Source organism: Chlamydotis macqueenii, chromosome 26 (genome assembly GCF_036417535.1).
Source record: "Chlamydotis macqueenii isolate bChlMac1 chromosome 26, bChlMac1.mat, whole genome shotgun sequence".
NCBI lineage: Eukaryota > Metazoa > Chordata > Aves > Otidiformes > Otididae > Chlamydotis > Chlamydotis macqueenii.
The window spans coordinates 495,772-513,551 of record NC_141581.1 but is presented as its reverse complement, the minus strand read 5'-3'; the positions used below and the strand labels follow the sequence as shown (position 1 = coordinate 513,551).

At 70.5% G+C, this 17,780-nt stretch overlaps 2 protein-coding genes across 3 annotated transcripts; one reads left to right on the top strand and one right to left on the bottom strand.

Moving 5' to 3' along the window:
- Positions 1–195: 195 nt before the first annotated feature.
- HMG20B (high mobility group 20B) lies at positions 196–4,465 on the bottom strand. Of its 2 annotated transcripts, XM_086767518.1 has the most exons (9): positions 4,302–4,464; positions 3,748–3,853; positions 3,294–3,497; positions 2,982–3,102; positions 2,838–2,890; positions 2,493–2,568; positions 1,979–2,194; positions 1,488–1,620; positions 196–1,310 (listed from the first exon to the last, which is right to left on the bottom strand). In XM_086767518.1, the coding sequence occupies exons 1-9, from the start codon at positions 4,337–4,339 to the stop codon at positions 1,298–1,300; spliced, it is 960 nt and encodes a 319-aa protein (XP_086623644.1). In that variant the 5' UTR covers positions 4,340–4,464; the 3' UTR covers positions 196–1,297. The 2 variants fall into 2 exon arrangements, with proteins under 2 accessions (XP_086623644.1, XP_086623645.1); XM_086767519.1 differs by lacking the exon at positions 196–1,310 and having other exon boundaries at positions 1,484–1,620; positions 4,302–4,465.
- Positions 4,466–6,241: 1,776 nt separating this feature from the next.
- Positions 6,242–15,660, top strand: MFSD12 (major facilitator superfamily domain containing 12). Its single transcript, XM_086767590.1, has 10 exons — positions 6,242–6,531; positions 11,007–11,217; positions 11,885–12,008; positions 12,247–12,444; positions 12,715–12,807; positions 12,910–13,002; positions 13,635–13,805; positions 13,991–14,085; positions 14,445–14,575; positions 15,207–15,660. Exons 1-10 carry the CDS (start codon positions 6,261–6,263, stop codon positions 15,299–15,301), a joined length of 1,482 nt encoding a protein of 493 aa, XP_086623716.1. The 5' UTR covers positions 6,242–6,260; the 3' UTR covers positions 15,302–15,660.
- The last annotated feature ends 2,120 nt before the right edge of the window (positions 15,661–17,780 follow it).

Below are 17,780 nucleotides of genomic sequence, written 5' to 3'. Positions count from 1 at the left end.
AGCTCTGCTGCGCAGGGGGGGCCCGGACGAGACGGGAGAGACGGCACAGACCCCTGGCCATCGCACCGTCCTGCTGGGGCTGGGGGCTGCAGCCGCGAGCTCGGGGCCGTGGCCCCCGCCACACGCCCAGAGACCTGGGATGGGGGCCGGGAGCGGCTCCGAGCCCCCTCCGAGCAGGAAGACGCGGAGCCTGCGTGGTTATTCCTCACATTTATTCGCTCCCATCTCCATCCCGAGCCAAGCAGCCACCAGGAGATGGCAACCAGGAGATCATCTCCAGAGCATGGACCTCACGGGCAAGAGACGGGTGGTCGCGCGCCGGCCCCAGGTTAAACCCCGGGCCAGCACAGCACCGTGCCAGTAAGAAAATAAGAGACTCTCTAATTACAGTCTGCGATTAGCGACAGGCAGCCCCGCGGCCAGCTGGCCCCAGCGCCGCACGGCTGCCGCCACGGTGGTCCCACGCTGCAGGACAGGCTCGGGCAGGGAGGCAGGAGCCCAAAGCCCGTGCCCGTCCCAGGGGCTCCCCGCACGGGGAGGACAGGGGTGGTCCCGGCTCCCTCTCCGGCAAGGATTTGAGGATTTTTTTTTTTTTTTTGCCTTCACGGCTGCAGAGGGCAGGCGCTGCCCTGCCTGGTCCCAGAGGCGCAGGGGAAGGAGGCGAGGGCAGGGTGAGGGGCGGGATTCGAAGGCACTCAGCGGGGAGAGAGGGGGAGATTAAATAAAGCGAGAGGTGGGGGGAAGGAAGCCTGCCACCTCGCTTGCTGCGGGACAGGGAACCACCAGGCTCCCCGGGCCGATGGCAGGGCGGGGGGCAGCGCCGAGGCCCAGGGGCTCCCGGCCGCCTCCCTCCCGTCACGGGCTGGTGAGGGGCAGCCCCTGGGCCCCCCGGGAGAGGCAGATCCACTCCAGGTCAGCAACCCGCAGGCACCCCGTCCCACCGGATGGCCTTTTGGGAGTCTCCGGTCCAGCGAGGCAGAGCTGCAGGAGCTGGGCACCCAACAGGAGAGCGGGGGGACGCTCACGCCCACCACCTCGCCTGGCCCCGGGCAGACTGGGGCCTCTCAGCCCTGTCACCGTTTGGTCCCCAGAAGCGCGAAGTCCTCAGAGATGGTGCAGCCACGAGTCCCAGCCACAGCGGGGCTGGGGGCTTGTCCCGGGCCACTTTTCCAGCAAGGTGCGCAGGGTGGAGGGGGGGAAGCAGCCGGACCACCAGCAGAGACCATCCCTTGCACGAGCTCCAAGGGACAGGGCCGTGGTCCGGCCGGCCCCGGGCTGCGGGAGGGACTGGTCCTCTTCACAAGTGCTCGCTAAGAGGGAGGAAAGCAAGGCCAAATTACAGGGGCTGGCTCCTCTCCCCCAGCGGCCCGCAGCAGCTCGCAGCCCCTCTCTGCCCGCACCTTCCTCGCCCAGGTCCCGCCGCGGGCTGACGCAGCGCTCGCAGGGCCACGAGGGCCGGCGCAGCTCCGGCGGCCCTGCCAGCTCACCTGGCAATGCGGGACAGGATCTCCTTGATGCGCACCACCAGCTTCTCGTGCTGCAGCGGGTTGCTCTCGATGGTGCTGTGCAGCTTGGCCATGTAGAAGTCCAGAGTGCTCAGCGTGGGGGTCTCCCCGGTGCCTGCGAGGCGGCCAGCGCCGTCAGCAGGGCCGCAAGCCCCCGGCCAGCCCCTGCATCGCGCTGGTGACGGGGGAAGGGACCCTGAACGCCAGGTGCCGTCTCCCCGCAGCAGGAGAGCGCCTGCACCGGCACAAACCCAGGGACAAAAGCATCCAGGACAACCTGCCTCGCAGGCGCAGCTGCGGCCCCGTCGCAGGGCCGTCGCGCCCCTCAGAGAGCCCCTCGAACTGCTCCAGGACGCTGCCCCACCAGCGAACGGGCATTCATCTCCATCCCACTGCCCGCGCTCGTACCACGCACGGAGCCCCAGCGGCGCCCCTCTGGCACAGGCTGGTCCCCACGGCCGCCCTGAACTCACCGGGGATGGGGAGGGAGGCGAAGCTGGCGGTGAGGGCCTGCCGCACGGACTGGAGCTGCTGCTGCAGGGCCAGGGTCTGCCTCTCCTCCTGGGCCAGCTCCTGCTCCAGCTTCTCCTTGGCACAGTTCATGCTCTCCGTGTGCTTCTGCAGGATGGCGTTCTGCTCCTCAAACTCTGTGTTCATCTTCCGCAGGCGCCGCAGCTCGGCCTCCCGGGCTGCCGGGACCGCGCGACGTCAGCAGGGGCGGCCCCTCCGACGCTCTCCCCGATCCCAAACCCAATCCCTTCCCCAGCCGTGACTTCAGGACGCTCAGCCTCACCAACCCCGTGGCTCCAGCCGGGATCCGGTCCCTCCTCCCAACCTCACCAGGGACCTCATGCAGCCCGGACCTCGCAGCCAGCGCCGGCCGCAGTCCTGCCCCGTGGGACGCAGGCGGCTCCGGCAGGGCATTGCTCGCTGCAGCCGCCCCCCACGCAAGACACCGCCGCGTCCACCCCGCAGCCCACCCCTCACCTTTGTTTTGGTCCAAGAACTCCTCCGTGAAGATGGGGACGTCGAAGGTGGAGAAGGTGTCGCTGCACTCGCCGGCCTGGGGGACGGGAGGGGACGGATCAGGCAGGGCTGAGCCTTCTGCGGGGGACCCCGTCTCCTCGGGGCTGCGCAGACAGGAGGTGCAGGGACAGGGCGGGGCGGGCCCTGCCTGGGCAGAGGACAGCTCAGCCTCTTGCTGCTCCAGGCTCTGCGTCAGCAGGGAGTTGGCGCCTTGAAGCGCAACCCGTGAGTCTCCCTCTGCCCAAACCTGCAGCCAGCCCAGTTCCCGTGGGCCAAACCCAGCGGCGCCACGTCCCGGGGCCTTACCTTGTGCAGGTGCCCATTCAGCAGGGTGTTCACGGCCGCAGAGCCTGCGTCCTCTGGAAAGGGGGGAGCAGGTTACTCCCAGAGCCGGCCCAGCGCCCCCGCGAGGCTCTGGCAGCGACCCCGGCCGCTGCGCCCACAGCTCACCTTTTTTGATCTTCTTCTCCTGGATCTTCTCCGAGCACATCTTGTAGGCCTCTGACTGCTGGTATTCCCGTAGCTCCTTCATGTACTGCTGCTTCTCCCGCTCCGCTTCATCCAGGTACCGCTGCGGTCACAGAGGGCCCTCAGCCCAGGGCTCCCGGGGGGCCGCTGCCCCCTCCCCACTACTCGAGGCCGAGCTCCTGCTCACCAGCCCGCCAGTACTGGGACAAGCTCCCTGTGCGGAGCCGCAGCCAGGGTTTGGGGGCAGCGTGCTGCCCAGCCCTGGGTGGGGGAGTCTCCCCTGGGGGCCAGTACCTGCTTCTCCGAAAGCTGCAGCTTGCTCCACTCAGCCCCCAGCATCTTGGTGATCTCCGGGAAGGGCAGGTCAGGATGCTGCGTGCGGATCTGCTCGCGCCGCTCGTTCAGGAAACGCACGTAGCCCGTCACTGGGGCTTTGGGGCCGTTGGGAAGGATCTTCTTCCTCTTCTTGCCCTTGGGCCAGCCCCTCTTCTTCACCGGCTGGCACCAAACGAAGGGAAAGAGACAACCCGGCACGGATCAGAGCGCACAATGCCACCGCGCTGGCAGAGCCCGCCTGGACCTCCCGTCCCTCAAGGGAAGGTCCGGTCCTTTCCTCAGGCCACGGCCGCAGCCTCGCCCAGCTGCGCCTGGGTGGCTGAAGGGCGAGCGGAGGGACAGCCCCAGGCTGGGCGACACAGACCCTGCTCCCGGGGACCACGCGGGGAGGGACGCGGGCACTGGAGCTCACCTCCTCCTCGCCGTGCGGCTTCTCGCTGCTCGTCCGTGTCGACTCTCCCTTCTCCTGCTTGACGGCCACCAGGAAGTTTCCGTGCTGAGCTTTGCTCGTGGCATGTCTGCAGCCAGAGAGCGCACGTCAGAAAGGGCCGGGAAACCGCTGGGGCGGTGACGCAGCCCCCGGCAGCACGGCCTCGCGCTCGCCGGACCCCCCGGCTCTCGCCCACCCAAACAGCCCCCAAACCCACTACCAGCCCTGGAGCCCCTGTGCCCCTGCAAGGAATAAATCCCTGCGGCTCCCCGCGGGCACGGCCGGGCTCTCTCCGTCACAAACACCCCCCGGTGACGCCGGGTGCCCGCCCCCCCCGCCCCGGGGCGCTCTGAGAAGCGGGGTCACCCCCGGGATCCCCCGTTCGCCCACCCCGCCGCGCGGGGGGAGCCCGGCCTCCCAGCGCCTGGGGGGGTGGGGGGGGAAGCGGCGCAGCGCCCAGCCCCGCCGCAGCGGCCGGGGCTCCCCGAAACCCGGCGGGAGACGCCGGGGGACAAAGGCGCGGGGCCGGTACTCACAGCATGGCGGCGGGCAGCTGCCGGGCGCCGTGCGCCATGGCGGGGCGGGGGGGGCGGCGGGGCGGGGGGTCGCTCCGCGCGGCTCGGGGCCCTGCGGGGACACAGACAGCGCTGGCACCGCGCCGCGGGGCGGGGCTCCCCCGGGGACACGGCCGAGCCCCCCCCCCGCCCGGACACCGCCGCCCCCCGCCCCGACTCCCCTGGCGCCGCCGGGGCCGCTCCGCCGCACTTCCGCTCCCTGGCCACGCCCCTCTGCAACGCAGAAGCCCGCCTCGGCGCTTCCGATTGGCCCCTGGCGCCGGGCGGCGGACGGCGCAGGCCAGCGCGGATTGGCTTACGTCAGAGGTCAGAGGAGGAGACTGGGCGGGGCGAGGCCAAGGGGCGGGGCAGGCCGGCGCGTGCGCGTGCGCGTCCGGCGCGCGCGGCAGGCTGCCCGCCAATCAGCAATCGGCATGGGGACGGGGAAGTGTTGTGGGGACGGCAGCGCCTTAAAGGGGCAACAACATGTAAGGGAGGGGGGAGGGGGGAAGGGGGCCCACCGCGGGCGGCCCCTCGCTCCCACTCCGGCACAGGGCCCCGGCGCCCCCACTCCCAGTGATCCCAGTATCCTCCCGTCGCTCTCAGTAATGCCAGCGCCCACCCTTGGGGTCCCAATGGCCATGAACCCCCCCACTGCTCCCAGTGACCCCGGTGCCCACCTAAGGGGAGGTCAGCCCAGAGTCCCAGTGACTCCAGTACTGCCCATAACGGTTCCAGTCACCCCCGTACCCTCACACTGTTCCCAGTTACCCCAGTACCCCCCAGAATGGGAGTCCCCATTACCCCAGTGGTGACCCCACCATCCCGGTCACACCAGTACTCCCGCTACTCTGCTCACAGTCGCCCCAGTACCCCTTCACTGTTCCCAGTGACCCCAGTACCCAGCAGAAGGGGGGGTCCCTAGAACCCCCGTGGTCACCGCATCGTCCCAGTCACCCCAGTACCCCCCAGAAGGGGGGGGTCCCTAGGACCCCCGTGGTCACCGCATCGTCCCAGTCACCCCAGTACGCCCCCCACACTGTTCCCAGCCGCCCCAGTACCCCCGCTCTGCTCCCAGTGACCCCAGTACCCCCCAGAAGCGAGGTCCCCATCACGAGAGTGGTCACTCCATTGTCCCCGTCACCCCAGTACGCCCCCCGCGCTGCTCCCAGTGACCCCAGTACCCCCCAGAAGGGGGGGGTCCCTAGGACCCACGTGGTCACCGCATCATCCCCGTCACCCCAGTACGCCCTCCACACTGCTCCCAGTGACCCCAGTACCCCCCAGAGGCGGGGTCCCCATCACCCGAGTGGTCACTCCATTGTCCCCGTCACCCCAGTACGCCCCCCGCGCTGCTCCCAGTGACCCCAGTACCCCCCAGAAGGGGGGGGTCCCTAGGACCCACGTGGTCACCGCATCATCCCCATCACCCCAGTACGCCCTCCGCACTGCTCCCAGTGACCCCAGTACCCCCTAGAGGCGGGGTCCCCATCACCCGAGTGGTCACTCCATTGTCCCCGTCACCCCAGTACGTCCCCCGCACTGTTCCCAGTGACCCCAGTACCCCCCAGAAGGGGGGGGGGGTCCCTAGGACCCAGGTGGTCACCGCATCATCCCAGTCACCCCAGTACCCCCCAGAAGCGGGGTCCTTAGGACGCGAGTGGTCACTCCACTGTCCCCGTCACCCCAGTACGCCCCCCGCACTGGCTCCAGCGCCCAGCCCCAGGAACCCGGGCGGTCCCCCCGCCCCGCCCCTCGGTCCCGCCCCCCCCCCCCCCCCGTCCGCGGGTACCGCTTCGAGCATCCCCCCCCAACCCCCCACCCCCGACGGGGCGGGTGCGGGGGGGGCCAGCACCGGGCCGGGGCCGAGCAGCGCCGCAGCCCCGCCCCTGTCCCGCCGGGTCCGGTGGCGGTGCGCGGTGCGGGGCGGTGCGGGGCGGCATGGCGGAGCCCGGCGGCGCGGGGCTGGGGCTGCGGGCGCGGCTGAGCTTCGCGGCCGGGCACTTCCTGAACGACCTGTGCGCATCGCTGTGGTTCACCTACCTGCTGCTGTACCTGCAGGCCGTGCTGCGCTACGGCCACCGCCTGGCCGGCGCCCTGCTGCTGGCGGGACAGGCGGCCGACGGGCTCTGCACGCCGCTGCTGGGCTACGAGGCCGACCGCTCCGCCGGCTGCGGCCGCTACGGGCGGAGGAAGTCCTGGCACCTGGCCGGTGGGTGCGGGGCGGGGGGGGCGGGGGAGCCTCTCTGGGGTGCTGCGAGTGAGGGGGATCAGCCCCGCCGGGGGTGCCGCTCTGGGGTGTCCGGGGTGGAGGTGGGTGACCCAGGGTGCCGCTACGGGATGTCCTGGGCAGGGGGACCTGGGGTGCGTCTCTGGGGCAGGGGGACTTGGGGTGCCTCTCTGGGGCGGGGGGACTCTGGGTGCCTCTCTGGGATGTCCTGGGCAGGGGGAATCGGGGCGCCTCTCTGGGGCAGGGGGACTCGGGGTGCCTCTCTGGGGCAGGGGGACTCGGGGTGCCTCTCTGGGATGTCCTGGGCAGGGGGAATCGGGGCGCCTCTCTGGGGCAGGGGGACTCGGGGTGCCTCTCTGGGATGTCCTGGGCAGGGGGCCTCAGGGTGCCTCTCTGGGGCAGGGGGACTCGGGGTGCCTCTCTGGGGCGGGGGGACAGGGGTGCCTCTCTAGGGTGAAGGATCAGCCCTCGGAGAGGGTCTCTGGGGTGTCTGGGGTGGAGGTGGGTGACCCAGGGTGCTGCTATGGGATGCCCTGGGCAGGGGGACTCAGGGTGCCTCTCTGGGGCAGGGGGACTCGGGGTGCCTCTCTGGGATGTCCTGGGCAGGGGGACTTGGGGTGCCTCTCTGGGGTGTCTGGAGTGGGGGGACCAAGGATCGATCCCTCTCCTGGGTGTTCTGGGTGGAGATGGGTGGCCCCAGGGTGCCTCTTTGGGGTGCAGAATAAGCCCCCAGGGGAGCCTTGCTGGGGCAGGGGGACCAGGGGTGCCTCTCTGGGATGTCCTGGGCAGGGGGACCAAGGGTCCCTCTCCTGGGTGTCCTGGGTGGAGATGGGTGGCCCCAGAGTGCCTTTCTGGGGTGCAGGATCAGCCCCAGGGGTGCCTCTCTGAGATGTCCTGGGTGGCGAGTGATGGCCCCAAGGGAGCCTTTCTGGGATGTCCTGGGTGAAAATGGGTGGCCCCAGGGTGTTGTTCTGGGATGCCCTAGGCAGGGAGAACCGAGGGTGCCTTTTCAGGGTACCCTGGGTGGAGAGGGATGGCCTGGGTATGTTTCTGGGGTGCTCTGGGTGAGAGGGGTCAGCCCCAGGGGTGCCTCTCTGCGGTGTCCTGTCTGGGGGGAGCGAGGGTGCCTCTCTGGGGTGTCCCGGGTGGAGATGGGCGGCCCTAGGGTGCCTTTCTGGAGTGGGGGCTCAGCCCCAGGGAAGCTTTCCTGGAGGGGGGAACAGCCCCCGTGGCAGTGCGGTGGGGACAGCGGGGTGCTCCAGGGTCCCCCAGGCGTGGCTGGCTGAACCTGGGTGGGGAAGGGGCACTGCAGCGTCCCCATCCTGCCTGGCCACTGCCCCCGTCCCAGTGGCCCATGACGCTGCAGCGGGTGCTGCTTTGGGCGCTCGCAGCCCAGGGCTCCCCGCTGTCCCTCGGGCTGTACCTGCGTGGCGGCGGGGGACTGCGGGGTGTCCCCACGTCCCCCTGCGTCGAATCAGGGTGAGCGCTGTGTGCTGAGCCGGTCGGTGCTACAGCAAAAACTAGACCAACAGTAAAATCTGGGCTTTCCCGGGAGCCCCGGGCTTTCCCGGGAACTTGCCTGTGGCCAGACAGCTCTCGGCCGTCCCCGCGGGTGGCCCTGGGGCGCGGGGCCCTTGACGGAAGGCAGCGGGCGCCGGGTGAGTAAGGGCCCCGTGAGGATGCGGAGGAGGCAGCGTGAATTATTAACAGGTGCGCGTCTTGCGTCGTGCCCTGGGGTCAAAAAGTGCAGCGAGTGCAGGGGCGGGAGGGGACTCCTGTGTCGGGGTCCCTCGCTGAGGGGACAGCGCGATCCGGAGAAGGGTCCTCGGTGCCGTGACCGGGCAGGAGCCTTCCCTGTCCCGGCTGCGCTGGCGGTGGGTGGCGGGGCAGTTAGCGTGAAGAAATGTCCTCGACAGCCAGAGATAAAGACCCCTTGGTGCTTCCTCCGGGTAACGGAACGGTAACGCCCGAGCGCCGCTTGCCCGGAGTGAGCCGCGCGGGGACGGGACAGTTGTAGCGTGGGTGCTCTTATCTTTGTCCCAAATTTATCTCGGCCAACCGCTTCGTGCAACCAAAGGACAGCCTGATATGGCGGCTGATCTCCCCAGAGTTTTGCTTGGCGAGTCAGGGAGGATGTCGGGGGGGTGCAGCTTCACCCCCCGCCGCGGCATCAGCTAGAGCTGCGCCCTAGATTTAGGGAAGTGGCCAGAGCTGTGCTTCCCCCCCTCCCTGGGCAGGCCCACTCCAGCTGGGTGCTGCCTCGCGTGCACCCGAGGGGAAATCCTGAACTGGGCCTTGTGCGGGGGCTCAGTCGCCCCGGCCGGCCCCACTGCGGGGAGCAGAGCCCCGAGCCCCCTTCGGCAGCGCAAGCGGGGGCTGCGGGCACGGCGGAGGCCGCGTCTCCCCGGCTGCAGCGTGGGTTGTTCCTAGAAGGTGGGGGCTGCCCACCTCGGCTGACCGCGGTGCGACCGAGCGGAGCCGGCAAACCCGTTGGAACCGGCTGTGCCGGTACCGCTCTGGGCTCCCTGGGTCACGCTGCAGCGACATGCTTCGCCCACGCGACGCGGGGCGGCTCATCTGGTGGCAACCCGTGCTCAGATCAGAGGAAACGTTGTGAAACCGCAGCCCCAGGCAGCGCCGGGGGGATACCACGAGTTGCTATCGCTGGCATTTCCCCGCCGCGCCAGTGCCCGTGGTCTGGGGCAGCTCGCCCCACACGCTGGCCTGCCTGCTCGCTGGCGTTTTTGGGGGGCAGCTCCCTGCCGCAGCGGGCTGGGGAGGACGAGCAGCTCCTTGCTGCCTGTCTGAGCCAGTTCGGCAGCGCCGTCCCAAATTCCCTGCCTGGGGCGCCTGTGCCGTGCGGCCTGGCATTCCCATGATCCGACCCCCTCAGGAGATGAGAGCCTGGATCTCTGCCCCCTGCCCCGTGGGTGCTGCAGAGAGGGGCAGGGTGGTCTGGGAGAGCGGGGGTCCCCAGGGCCCCTCTGGCTCACAGTGAAGCCACGTTCGCTTGAGCAGAGCCGGGGACCTGCAGGTATCGGGGTGCCGGGGCAGCATGGCTCCGTGGGGGTGGCACGGTGGGGGGCACTGCCTGTCCCTGGGGGCCGAGAGCACTGGGGAGGGGGCAGAGCCTCCCCCAGCCCCCAGACGTTAAAAACAGCATCCCTGTAACGGGGAGCAAAGGAGGTCTGGTCTGGTTCGAGCCTTCTCGGACCCTTCCCGTCCCGTGGCTTGTCTGGGGTGGAAGCACAGCACTGTGCCCAAATCCCCTGGCCCACAGGGAGCTCCTGGAGCAGCAGAGCAGGCTGCGAGCCGGCAGCCCCCAGCACCCCGCCGGGGTCCCTGCTCGGGACGGATCCAAGCCCAGCCGGGATTGTCGCTGCCCGCACAGGGAGAACCGCTTGGCACCCCTGGGGTGCCACGTGGAAGCGGTGAGGAGGAGGAGTTGCTGTTCATGGATGAGGAGAGGAGAAATGGCTCCTGAGGAGGAGGATCCTGCAAGGTCCTCCAGAGAGGGGACCGAGGGGACCTGGCGAGGTTCCTCTCAGCCAAGGGAACAGGTTCCTGCAGCTCTTTGGCAGCGCCCAGTGAAGCTGGGGACGCGCAGGACAGGGCACGCGGCCGTCTCCGTGTCGCTGCCGAGGCCTCGGGGGCAGCGGAGCATCCCGGCAGATTTGTTCCGTGACCTTGTGAAAGGGAGAAGCCGGCCCGTCCCTGCCAGCTCCACGCAAGCGTCCCCACGCCGTCACGCTGCGGCCCGGGGAGGAGCCTGGCTCTGCTGTCCCTGACTCAGCCGGGACCTTCCCGCGGCTCAGAGCTTGGCGTGGGGGCAGATCCACTCCCGTCCCGCCTCGTTGCACTGGTGTGTCCCTGGCCATCGCGCCGCCGGTGACTTCGGCGAGCGTGGCGGGAGCGTGCTCCTCTGCCCCACGGGAGAAGGGACAAGGGGACGGACAGGCTGGCGCTGCGCCCGCGGGACAGCGCGGAGCCCCCCCAGCCCCGGGGCCCTTATCGCCCTCGGGCAGGCGGCACGGCGGCGCGTGCCCTTGGGGCTGGTTATCTGTGCGCTGGAGACGCGGAGAGCAGCCCTCGGTGGCTGCGTGTCCTGATGGCGTGAGGGCCTGTCTGCTGGTGTTTTGAGGGCGACAGAGCGGGTGCGAGACGGCGTTTTGTGGGGGGAACTTGGGAAAAGCCTGCTGACAAGCGTCCGTCTGTCTGTCTGTGCCGCCGCTGGGTGCGAGAGGGAAGGACGTCACCCTGTGCAGGAGAGGGTGAGGGGGTCCTGGGGCTCCGTGTGTGTCACCGGGTGGGGGGCAGGGGCCCACCCGCCTCCCCAGCCCTGCAGGGCAGGACCTGTCCTAGCAGGGTGCAGGCTGGGTCCGTCCGTCTGTGAGCCGCCGGCGCTGTTGGGGTCCCAGGGCAACTCGCAGCCCCTCACCGCTGTGCTCGCTCCCCAGGCACCACCTGCGTCCTCGTGTCCTTCCCCTTCATCTTCAACCCCTGCCTGGGCTGCAAGGAGAACACGCCGCAGTGGGCAGCCTTCGTCTACTACCTCCCCTTCATCGTCATCTTCCAGTTCGGCTGGGCGGCCACACAGGTGTCCCACTTGTCCCTCATCCCCGAGCTGGTGACCAGTGACCATGAGAAGGTGGAGCTCACGGCGTTCAGGTGAACGCGGCTGGACCCGGGTGTCCCCGAACGCGGGGGAGCGGCCCTGCCTGCACCAGCCCCATTGCTTGCGTGACAAGAGGTCCCCCGGGTGCCGCGGGGCTGGAGTCCCCTCGTCCGTGGCACACCCGAGGCTGGGCAGCGCGTGCAGCTCCGTGCGCGGAGCCCAGCTCAGCGCCGCTTATCTGGCCGCATCGGGCAGTGGGAAGGAGGGTTTATCAGATGGAGCAGGGCTCCGTTATCTGCCCAGAGGGAGGAAGTTCACCTGCCAGCCGGCGAGCGGGGACCGCAGCGCAGCTTGGGGAGGATGTGGGGCGGTGCTGGGGTAACCCCGGGGCCGAGGGCTCCGGCTCTGGGGGCGCTGGGTCGGGCAGCTCTGCACGTCCTTGGGGCAGAGGTGAGCTGTGGCCGGAGGGTGGGCCTGGAGGGACCTTGCTTTCCTCCCTGTCATGCCCCGAGGTTTGGATTGGGCACGCCGGGAGGTGCACCAGAAAGGCGAATGCCTGGGCAGATGCTGCGCGGTCTCGCTGGCGTCGCCTTGGCAGTGACGCTGGGTGCAAAGCTGGCTGTAGCACGCCTGGCTGGGAGGGCGGCCGTGGGGCGAGGTGTGCCCGCCGTGCCCGGAGCTCACCCGTCTGCGTCACCCTGAGGTGCCGTCTCCCCTCAGGTATGCCTTCACCGTCATGGCCAATATCACCGTGTACGGCCTGGCCTGGCTCCTGCTGAACTTCCAGGTGGACCAGCCTGACCGCACAGAGCACCTGGGCATCCAGGATGTCCCCATATTTCGGGTAAGCGGCAGGGGGGGCCCTGGGGTCTTCTGTTCCCTGGGTGGGACCTGGCTCAGCTGGGGAGGTGCTGGAGGGAGCAAAGCAGCAGCGTCCTGACGTCTCACCTGCCACACGGGAGGTGTGCACCCAGCCCTCCCTGGGTTTTTGGGGACCCCTCTTTATTCGCCAGACTGCTGGGGGGCGGATGGTCGGCAGGCAAAGGGCACCCCCGCTATGCTCACCCCCTCTCCTCTCCCAGAACCTGTCCCTCATTGTGGTGGGGCTGGGGGCCATGTTCTCCCTCGTCTTCCACCTGGGCACCAAAGAGAAGCCGTACCCGCCGGGCTCGCTGCCGCAGCTGGAGGAGAGCGCGCCCCTGCTGCAGAAGGAGCCCACGAGCCCCCCGCGCCCGCTGCTGATCTGGAAAGACTGGCTGCTGGAGCCTGCCTTCTACCAGGTACGGCCGCGGGCAGGGCCGCCGGCGCCCGCCCCGGGCTGCTGCCCGCCCCGGGGGCTGTGGGCGCCCTCCAGCCGTGGGCCGTGCCCCTGCTGCGGGTGGGGATGGAGGGGTGGGCTGTACCGGGCACCCACCTGCCAGGGCGCGGGGGGTGTCCCCGTCTGCGCGGGGGTCTGTGCCGTGGCAGGGCTGGGCATGGAGGGTGTCGGCGTTCCCCAGCTCCCGTCTGTGCGGGCTGAGCCGTGCTGCCCTGCCTCTGTCCCCTTACAGGTGGCGGTGCTCTACATGTCCACCCGGCTCATCGTCAACCTCTCCCAGACCTACATCACCATGTACCTGACCAACTCGCTGCTGCTGCCCAAGGTGGGCGCCGGGCAGGTCCTGCCCGCGTCTGGTGGTCGCGTGGGCAGGGGTCCTGTGCCGACGGCCCGGAGCTCAGCTCCTCCCTGTCCTGGTCTCTCGCAGAAGTACATCGCCACCATCCCCCTGGTGATGTACATCAGTGGCTTCCTCTCCTCCTTCCTCATGAAGCCTGTGAACAAGTGGATCGGTCGAAACGTGAGTCCCAGGGGCCTGGTGGGGTTTGAGGTAGAGCTGGGGCGAGGCCCAGGGGCCGGATCCTGACGGCACGATGAGCAGGGCGCTCGGCATGTCTGAGCCTGGCTGGAGAGCTGGGACCCCCCGGGACAGTGCGAGGGGTGGGCAGGGCAAGGGGCGTGGGGCTGTCCTGCACACCTCTGAGGTTGGGGAAAGCCGTGCTGCTCCGGGGTCAGCCTGTCCTGGGGGAGCCCCGTGAGACGCAGAGGGCCTGGCTGAGCCGGCGCGGGCGGGCACGGGGGTCTGCACAGCCGGCGGGAGGGGGCTGCCCCTCCAGTGGTCCCCTCTGCCCTGCAGCAAGCACCCTTCCCCAGTACCCCACTGCTGTCCCCACGCCCCACACAGACCCCCTGCCTACACCCGAAATGGGCGCTCGGCTCTTCCGCCACGGCCAGCACCGTAAACCAGCCTGGACCGCTGCAACGCCCTTGCAGTCTGGGGCTCCAGAAAATCGGCTGGGAGAGAGACGGGGGTCCCGTGCGGTCCCGGGCAGCAGCTGGCCCCTGCGCCCTCCGCGCTCGCCCCTGCCTTGCTGGGTGCCAGCCGAGCCGGGCTCTGAGCTCTGCCCTCTCGCCCGGCCTGGCCCGGAGCAGCTGACGTACTTCGTGGGCATCCTGGTGATCCTGGCCTTCGCCTCCTGGGTGACGCTGGCCAGGCAGATGGGAGCGGAGATCTACGGGGTGGCCGTGCTGCTGGGGGCCGGCTCCGCCACCATCCTGGTCACCTCGCTCTCCATGACGGCAGACCTCATCGGCACCAACACGGTACGGCGGAGATGGGCGCGGGGCGTCGCAGCGGGGCGTTGCCGCGGGGTCGGGGAGGGGAACGGAGACACCCGTGAGGGGGCTCTGCTGTAATGTGGGCTCTGCCCATGAGAGGGCACAAGGCTCTCGCAGCCGGCGGGCTGGCCTTGGTGCAGCGGCCGATGAGGTTTCCTCTTCCCTCACAGCACAGCGGCGCGTTCGTCTACGGCGCCATGAGCTTCACGGACAAGATGGCCAACGGCCTGGCTGTGATGGCGATCCAGAACCTGCACCCGTGCCCGTAAGCGTCCCTGCGGGGTGGGCACCCTCCCCGCGGCACAGCCACAGCGCCTGGGGCCGGGCAGCAAACGTCCCTGGTTCGGAGCGAGAGGCATGGCTGGAACCAGCTCCGATTTGTCTTAAATCCTCGACTTCTCTTCCGGCCCTAGACAAGGACTGCATCGCTGGGACACACGAGGGGGCTGGGGGTCTCGGTGTCCAGGGGGCTGCCCTCTCTCCTTGCCCTGAACCTTTCCCTCGCGTCCCAGTTGAACCAGTCCCGACACCGAGGACCTGGCACGGCTGTCGGCAGCCCCAGGGCACGTGGGGGTCCGGTCCCAGTCCCGGCCACGCAGCCATGTCCCTGCCCTCTCCCCGCAGGACAGAGCTCTGCTGCCCTGCCTGCATCAGCTTCTACCACTGGGTGATGGTGCTGGTCACCGGAGGCATCGCCATCGCCGCCATCGCCGCTCTGTGCTGCATCATGGTCTGGCCCATCCGCATCCGCTACAGTGAGTGGGGCTGGGGGCACCAGGGCGTGGGGCTGGGGGCACAGGGAGCCCCGTGACCCACGCCACCCTGGGCTAAAGCCAAAGTGTCTTTCCAGACACACCCCGCAGCTTGCGGGGAGGCGGTGGGAGCCCCGTCCCAGCGGGAGGTGCCGTGGCAGGGCAGACTGCCGGGACGCTTGCGGCCCTGCCCGCGGGGGGACCCTCATGGTAGGCACATGGGGCAGGGCCACCGTCTCGCTCCTGGCCCCGGAGCCGGGGGGTTGCACCTGCTTGCTGTGCCTTCCTGGAGGGCGGGAGCCACCCCGTCCCGGCCCCACGATGGCCATGCTGGCCCACTGAGGGGGGGCAGGGGCTGCTCTGCGTGCTGGTAGCCGAACGTAGGGGCAGGGGCTGGGGATGGGGTGCCCCTTGCCGCGTGGGGACCCAGGCACCCGTGCTCCGTGCCAGCTCTGCAGCTGCCTCTGCCCGGCTGCGTGCCTGCGTCTTGCTCTGGGGTGGGGGGAGAGGATGCCCCCCTCCTGCGCCGCCCTGGGCAGGGTCCCCCGCGCCGGTGGCGAGAGAGGCCAGCACACGGCGGGTCACTCCCGCAGCTGCAGCGGCTCCTAACCCGTCCCTTCCCTCCATCCCGCAGACGCCGTCTGCGTGCAGGGCCTGCACGGCACGGGGACGCCCTACGGCGCGACGGAGAGCGCGGCGGAGAGGGCCCGGAGCAGCACCGTCAACTGAGCGGGACCCTGTCCCGGCCGCCGCGGTGCCCACGCCGCCCAGCTCCACCCGGAGGGACCCCCGCAGTGGGGGCGGCCCTGCGACGGGGCGCAGGGTTCGGGGGGGCCCGGCCCCCTCTTCCCGTCTCCTTGCACTGGACTGTGTCCCCCTGCGCCCCGCGGGGAGCGCGGCGGGCATCGCCCTGCACACCTGTAACACTAGACGGCCCCGGGCCGGGCTGCGGGGCCTGTCCCAGAGCGGGACGGCACCTGGCCCTGCGTTTTAACCTGCATTTGTAAGGTCAGTATGTACAAACGGTTCTTTTTAAAGGAGAAGAAAAAGGAGAAAAAACACAACAAAACACAACGAAGCACCTCTAACCGTGATAACCGGCCCTGCTTTCTGGGGGCGGTTTGGGGGGGGGTCTCTGCTCCTGGGGCGGGGGGGCAGCACGGTGTGCACAAGGAGCGCTCCCGCGGGTTTTGGCATAGCGGCGCGCCCCCTCCCCGCTTCATCCCCCACGGAGAGGAAGAGGAACGGCCCGGGGCAGCGGGGGGGGCCGGGGGCGGCGGGGAGGGGGACAGGCCCGCGACATGGCCGCCCTCAACAACCATGGCGGCCGCGCCCGCAAACAAAATGGCTGCCGCGCAACGACGCTGGAGCCTGGTGATTGGTTCCTGTGCGGGTATCCCGCCTCCCGGGGCGAGGGCGACCAATGGCGGCTCTCCTTGCCTCAGCGGGGGCGCTCCCGCCCTCTGGGCCCAGACGGGGCGTCCGGTACCGGGACCCCCCGGCCGCGCCGCAGTGGAACCGGGAGCCCCCGCGGCAGCCGGCTGTCACCCGCCCCGGCGCCCCGCGCGGCCTCGCCTCTGTCCCTCCCTGCGCCCGCCTGCCGCCCGCCCTTCGCTGGCCGCACCAGGGGGTTCGAGCCCCTCCCCGGCCTGGGCCCCGCACCGCGCTGCGCCGGGGGATGCAGCCCCCGGGTGCACAGGTCTGCGGCTGCGGGGTCAGCGTGCTTCCCCGTGCCCCTTTCCGCCCCTCGGGCTGCCCCACGGGGCTCCCGCTGCCAGGGGACACGTGGGCCGGTGGCACTGTCACCCTGCTGCCGGGGGACACATGGGCCGGTGGCAGCATCACCCCGCTGCCAGGGGACACGTGGGCCGGTGGCACTGTCACCCTGCTGCCGGGGGACACATGGGCCGGTGGCAGCATCACCCCGCTGCCAGGGGACACGTGGGCCGGTGGCACTGTCACCCTGCTGCCGGGGGACACGTGGGCCGGTGGCACTGTCACCCCGCTGCCGGGGGACACGTGGGCCGGTGGCAGCGTTGCCCCGCTGCCGGGGGACACGTGGGCCGGTGGCACTGTCACCCTGCTGCCGGGGGACACGTGGGCCGGTGGCAGCGTTGCCCCGCTGCCGGGGGACACGTGGGCCGGTGGCACTGTCACCCTGCTGCCGGGGGACACGTGGGCCGGTGGCAGCGTTGCCCCGCTGCCGGGGGACACGTGGGCCGGTGGCACTGTCACCCCGCTGCCGGGGGACACGTGGGCCGGTGGCAGCATCACCCCGCTGCCGGGGGACACGTGGGCCGGTGGCACTGTCACCCCACTGCCGGGGGACACGTGGGCCGGTGGCAGCGTCACCCCGCTGGCCCTTGGCACACCCCAGGACTCCCCGCGCAGAAGCCCCTCAGCCCGTGGGCTCCATGAGGTGGGCACGGTGGCCGGGCAGCTTTCCGCATCCCACCGGGAGCCGGGGGGCGCGGCCCTCGCCACGGCTGCATCGGTGACACCCGCTCGCCCCTTTGCAGCCCCCCAGGTGCCCTGGGCTCGGCAGTGCAGGGCTGCCACCCGGCCAACCCCGGGCTGGTATTTGCCCCGACGCCTCCCTGCAAACCTGCTGTGGCCGGTCCCGGCCCCGCCTGCTCGCCCTTCCTCGCCAGCCGGAGGAGGAGGAGGCAGCTGCGGGCCTGGCGCGGCTCTGGAAGGAGCGCGAGTGGGAGCGGGACACGAGTGGGGCTGCGGCGCAGGTGGGACGGGAGGGCTGGACCGTGCCCACCATCAGGTACCGCGTGGGGCGGGCAGGGGCTGCCCCGGCCGGGGGGCTCTGCTGCCCGCACGTGGATCCGGCAGCAGAGCCGCACGCCCTCACTCTGAGCGCTGCGAGGGACCCAGGGCCGTCACCCACCAGCCGCCCCCGCGAGCGGGCAGCGGAGCGGGCCTGGCCCCAGTGGGGAAGCAGGCGTCCGCCCCGGCATGCGCCGGCCCTCTGAGGAGGGCAGGGTGCGGGGACAGGGTGCGGGTGTGGGGCCCGTGCGCCGGGGAGGCCGTGGCGACAGGGGTGCGGCGTTTTCCGGAGCTGGTTGGCGTGACGGTAATCGCGCCGCAGACAAACCACGGCCCCGCCGCCGGCTGGCAGGCTCTCCCGCGGCTGGGCAGGGCTGTGCTGCTGGGGAAACTGAGTCACGGGGGCAGGGAGGGCCTGGTGGTGCCCCCGGCT

What these genes read in the sequence shown, in the direction of transcription:
- HMG20B (XM_086767518.1), bottom strand. Translation starts at nt 4,339, where the DNA reads ATGGCGCACGGCGCCCGGCAGCTGCCCGCCGCCATGCT. An exon ending in TGCAGCTTTCGGAGAAGCAG is followed by an intron (nt 3,103 to 3,293) that starts GTACTGGCCCCC and finishes CTGTGACCGCAG; the next exon opens with CGGTACCTGGATGAAGCGGA. An exon ending in GGAGAAGAAGATCAAAAAAG is followed by an intron (nt 2,891 to 2,981) that starts GTGAGCTGTGGG and finishes CCCCCTTTCCAG; the next exon opens with AGGACGCAGGCTCTGCGGCC.
- MFSD12 (XM_086767590.1), top strand. Translation starts at nt 6,261, where the DNA reads ATGGCGGAGCCCGGCGGCGCGGGGCTGGGGCTGCGGGCGCGGCTGAGC. An exon ending in GAAGTCCTGGCACCTGGCCG is followed by an intron (nt 6,532 to 11,006) that starts GTGGGTGCGGGG and finishes CTCGCTCCCCAG; the next exon opens with GCACCACCTGCGTCCTCGTG. An exon ending in ACAAGTGGATCGGTCGAAAC is followed by an intron (nt 13,003 to 13,634) that starts GTGAGTCCCAGG and finishes GGCCCGGAGCAG; the next exon opens with CTGACGTACTTCGTGGGCAT.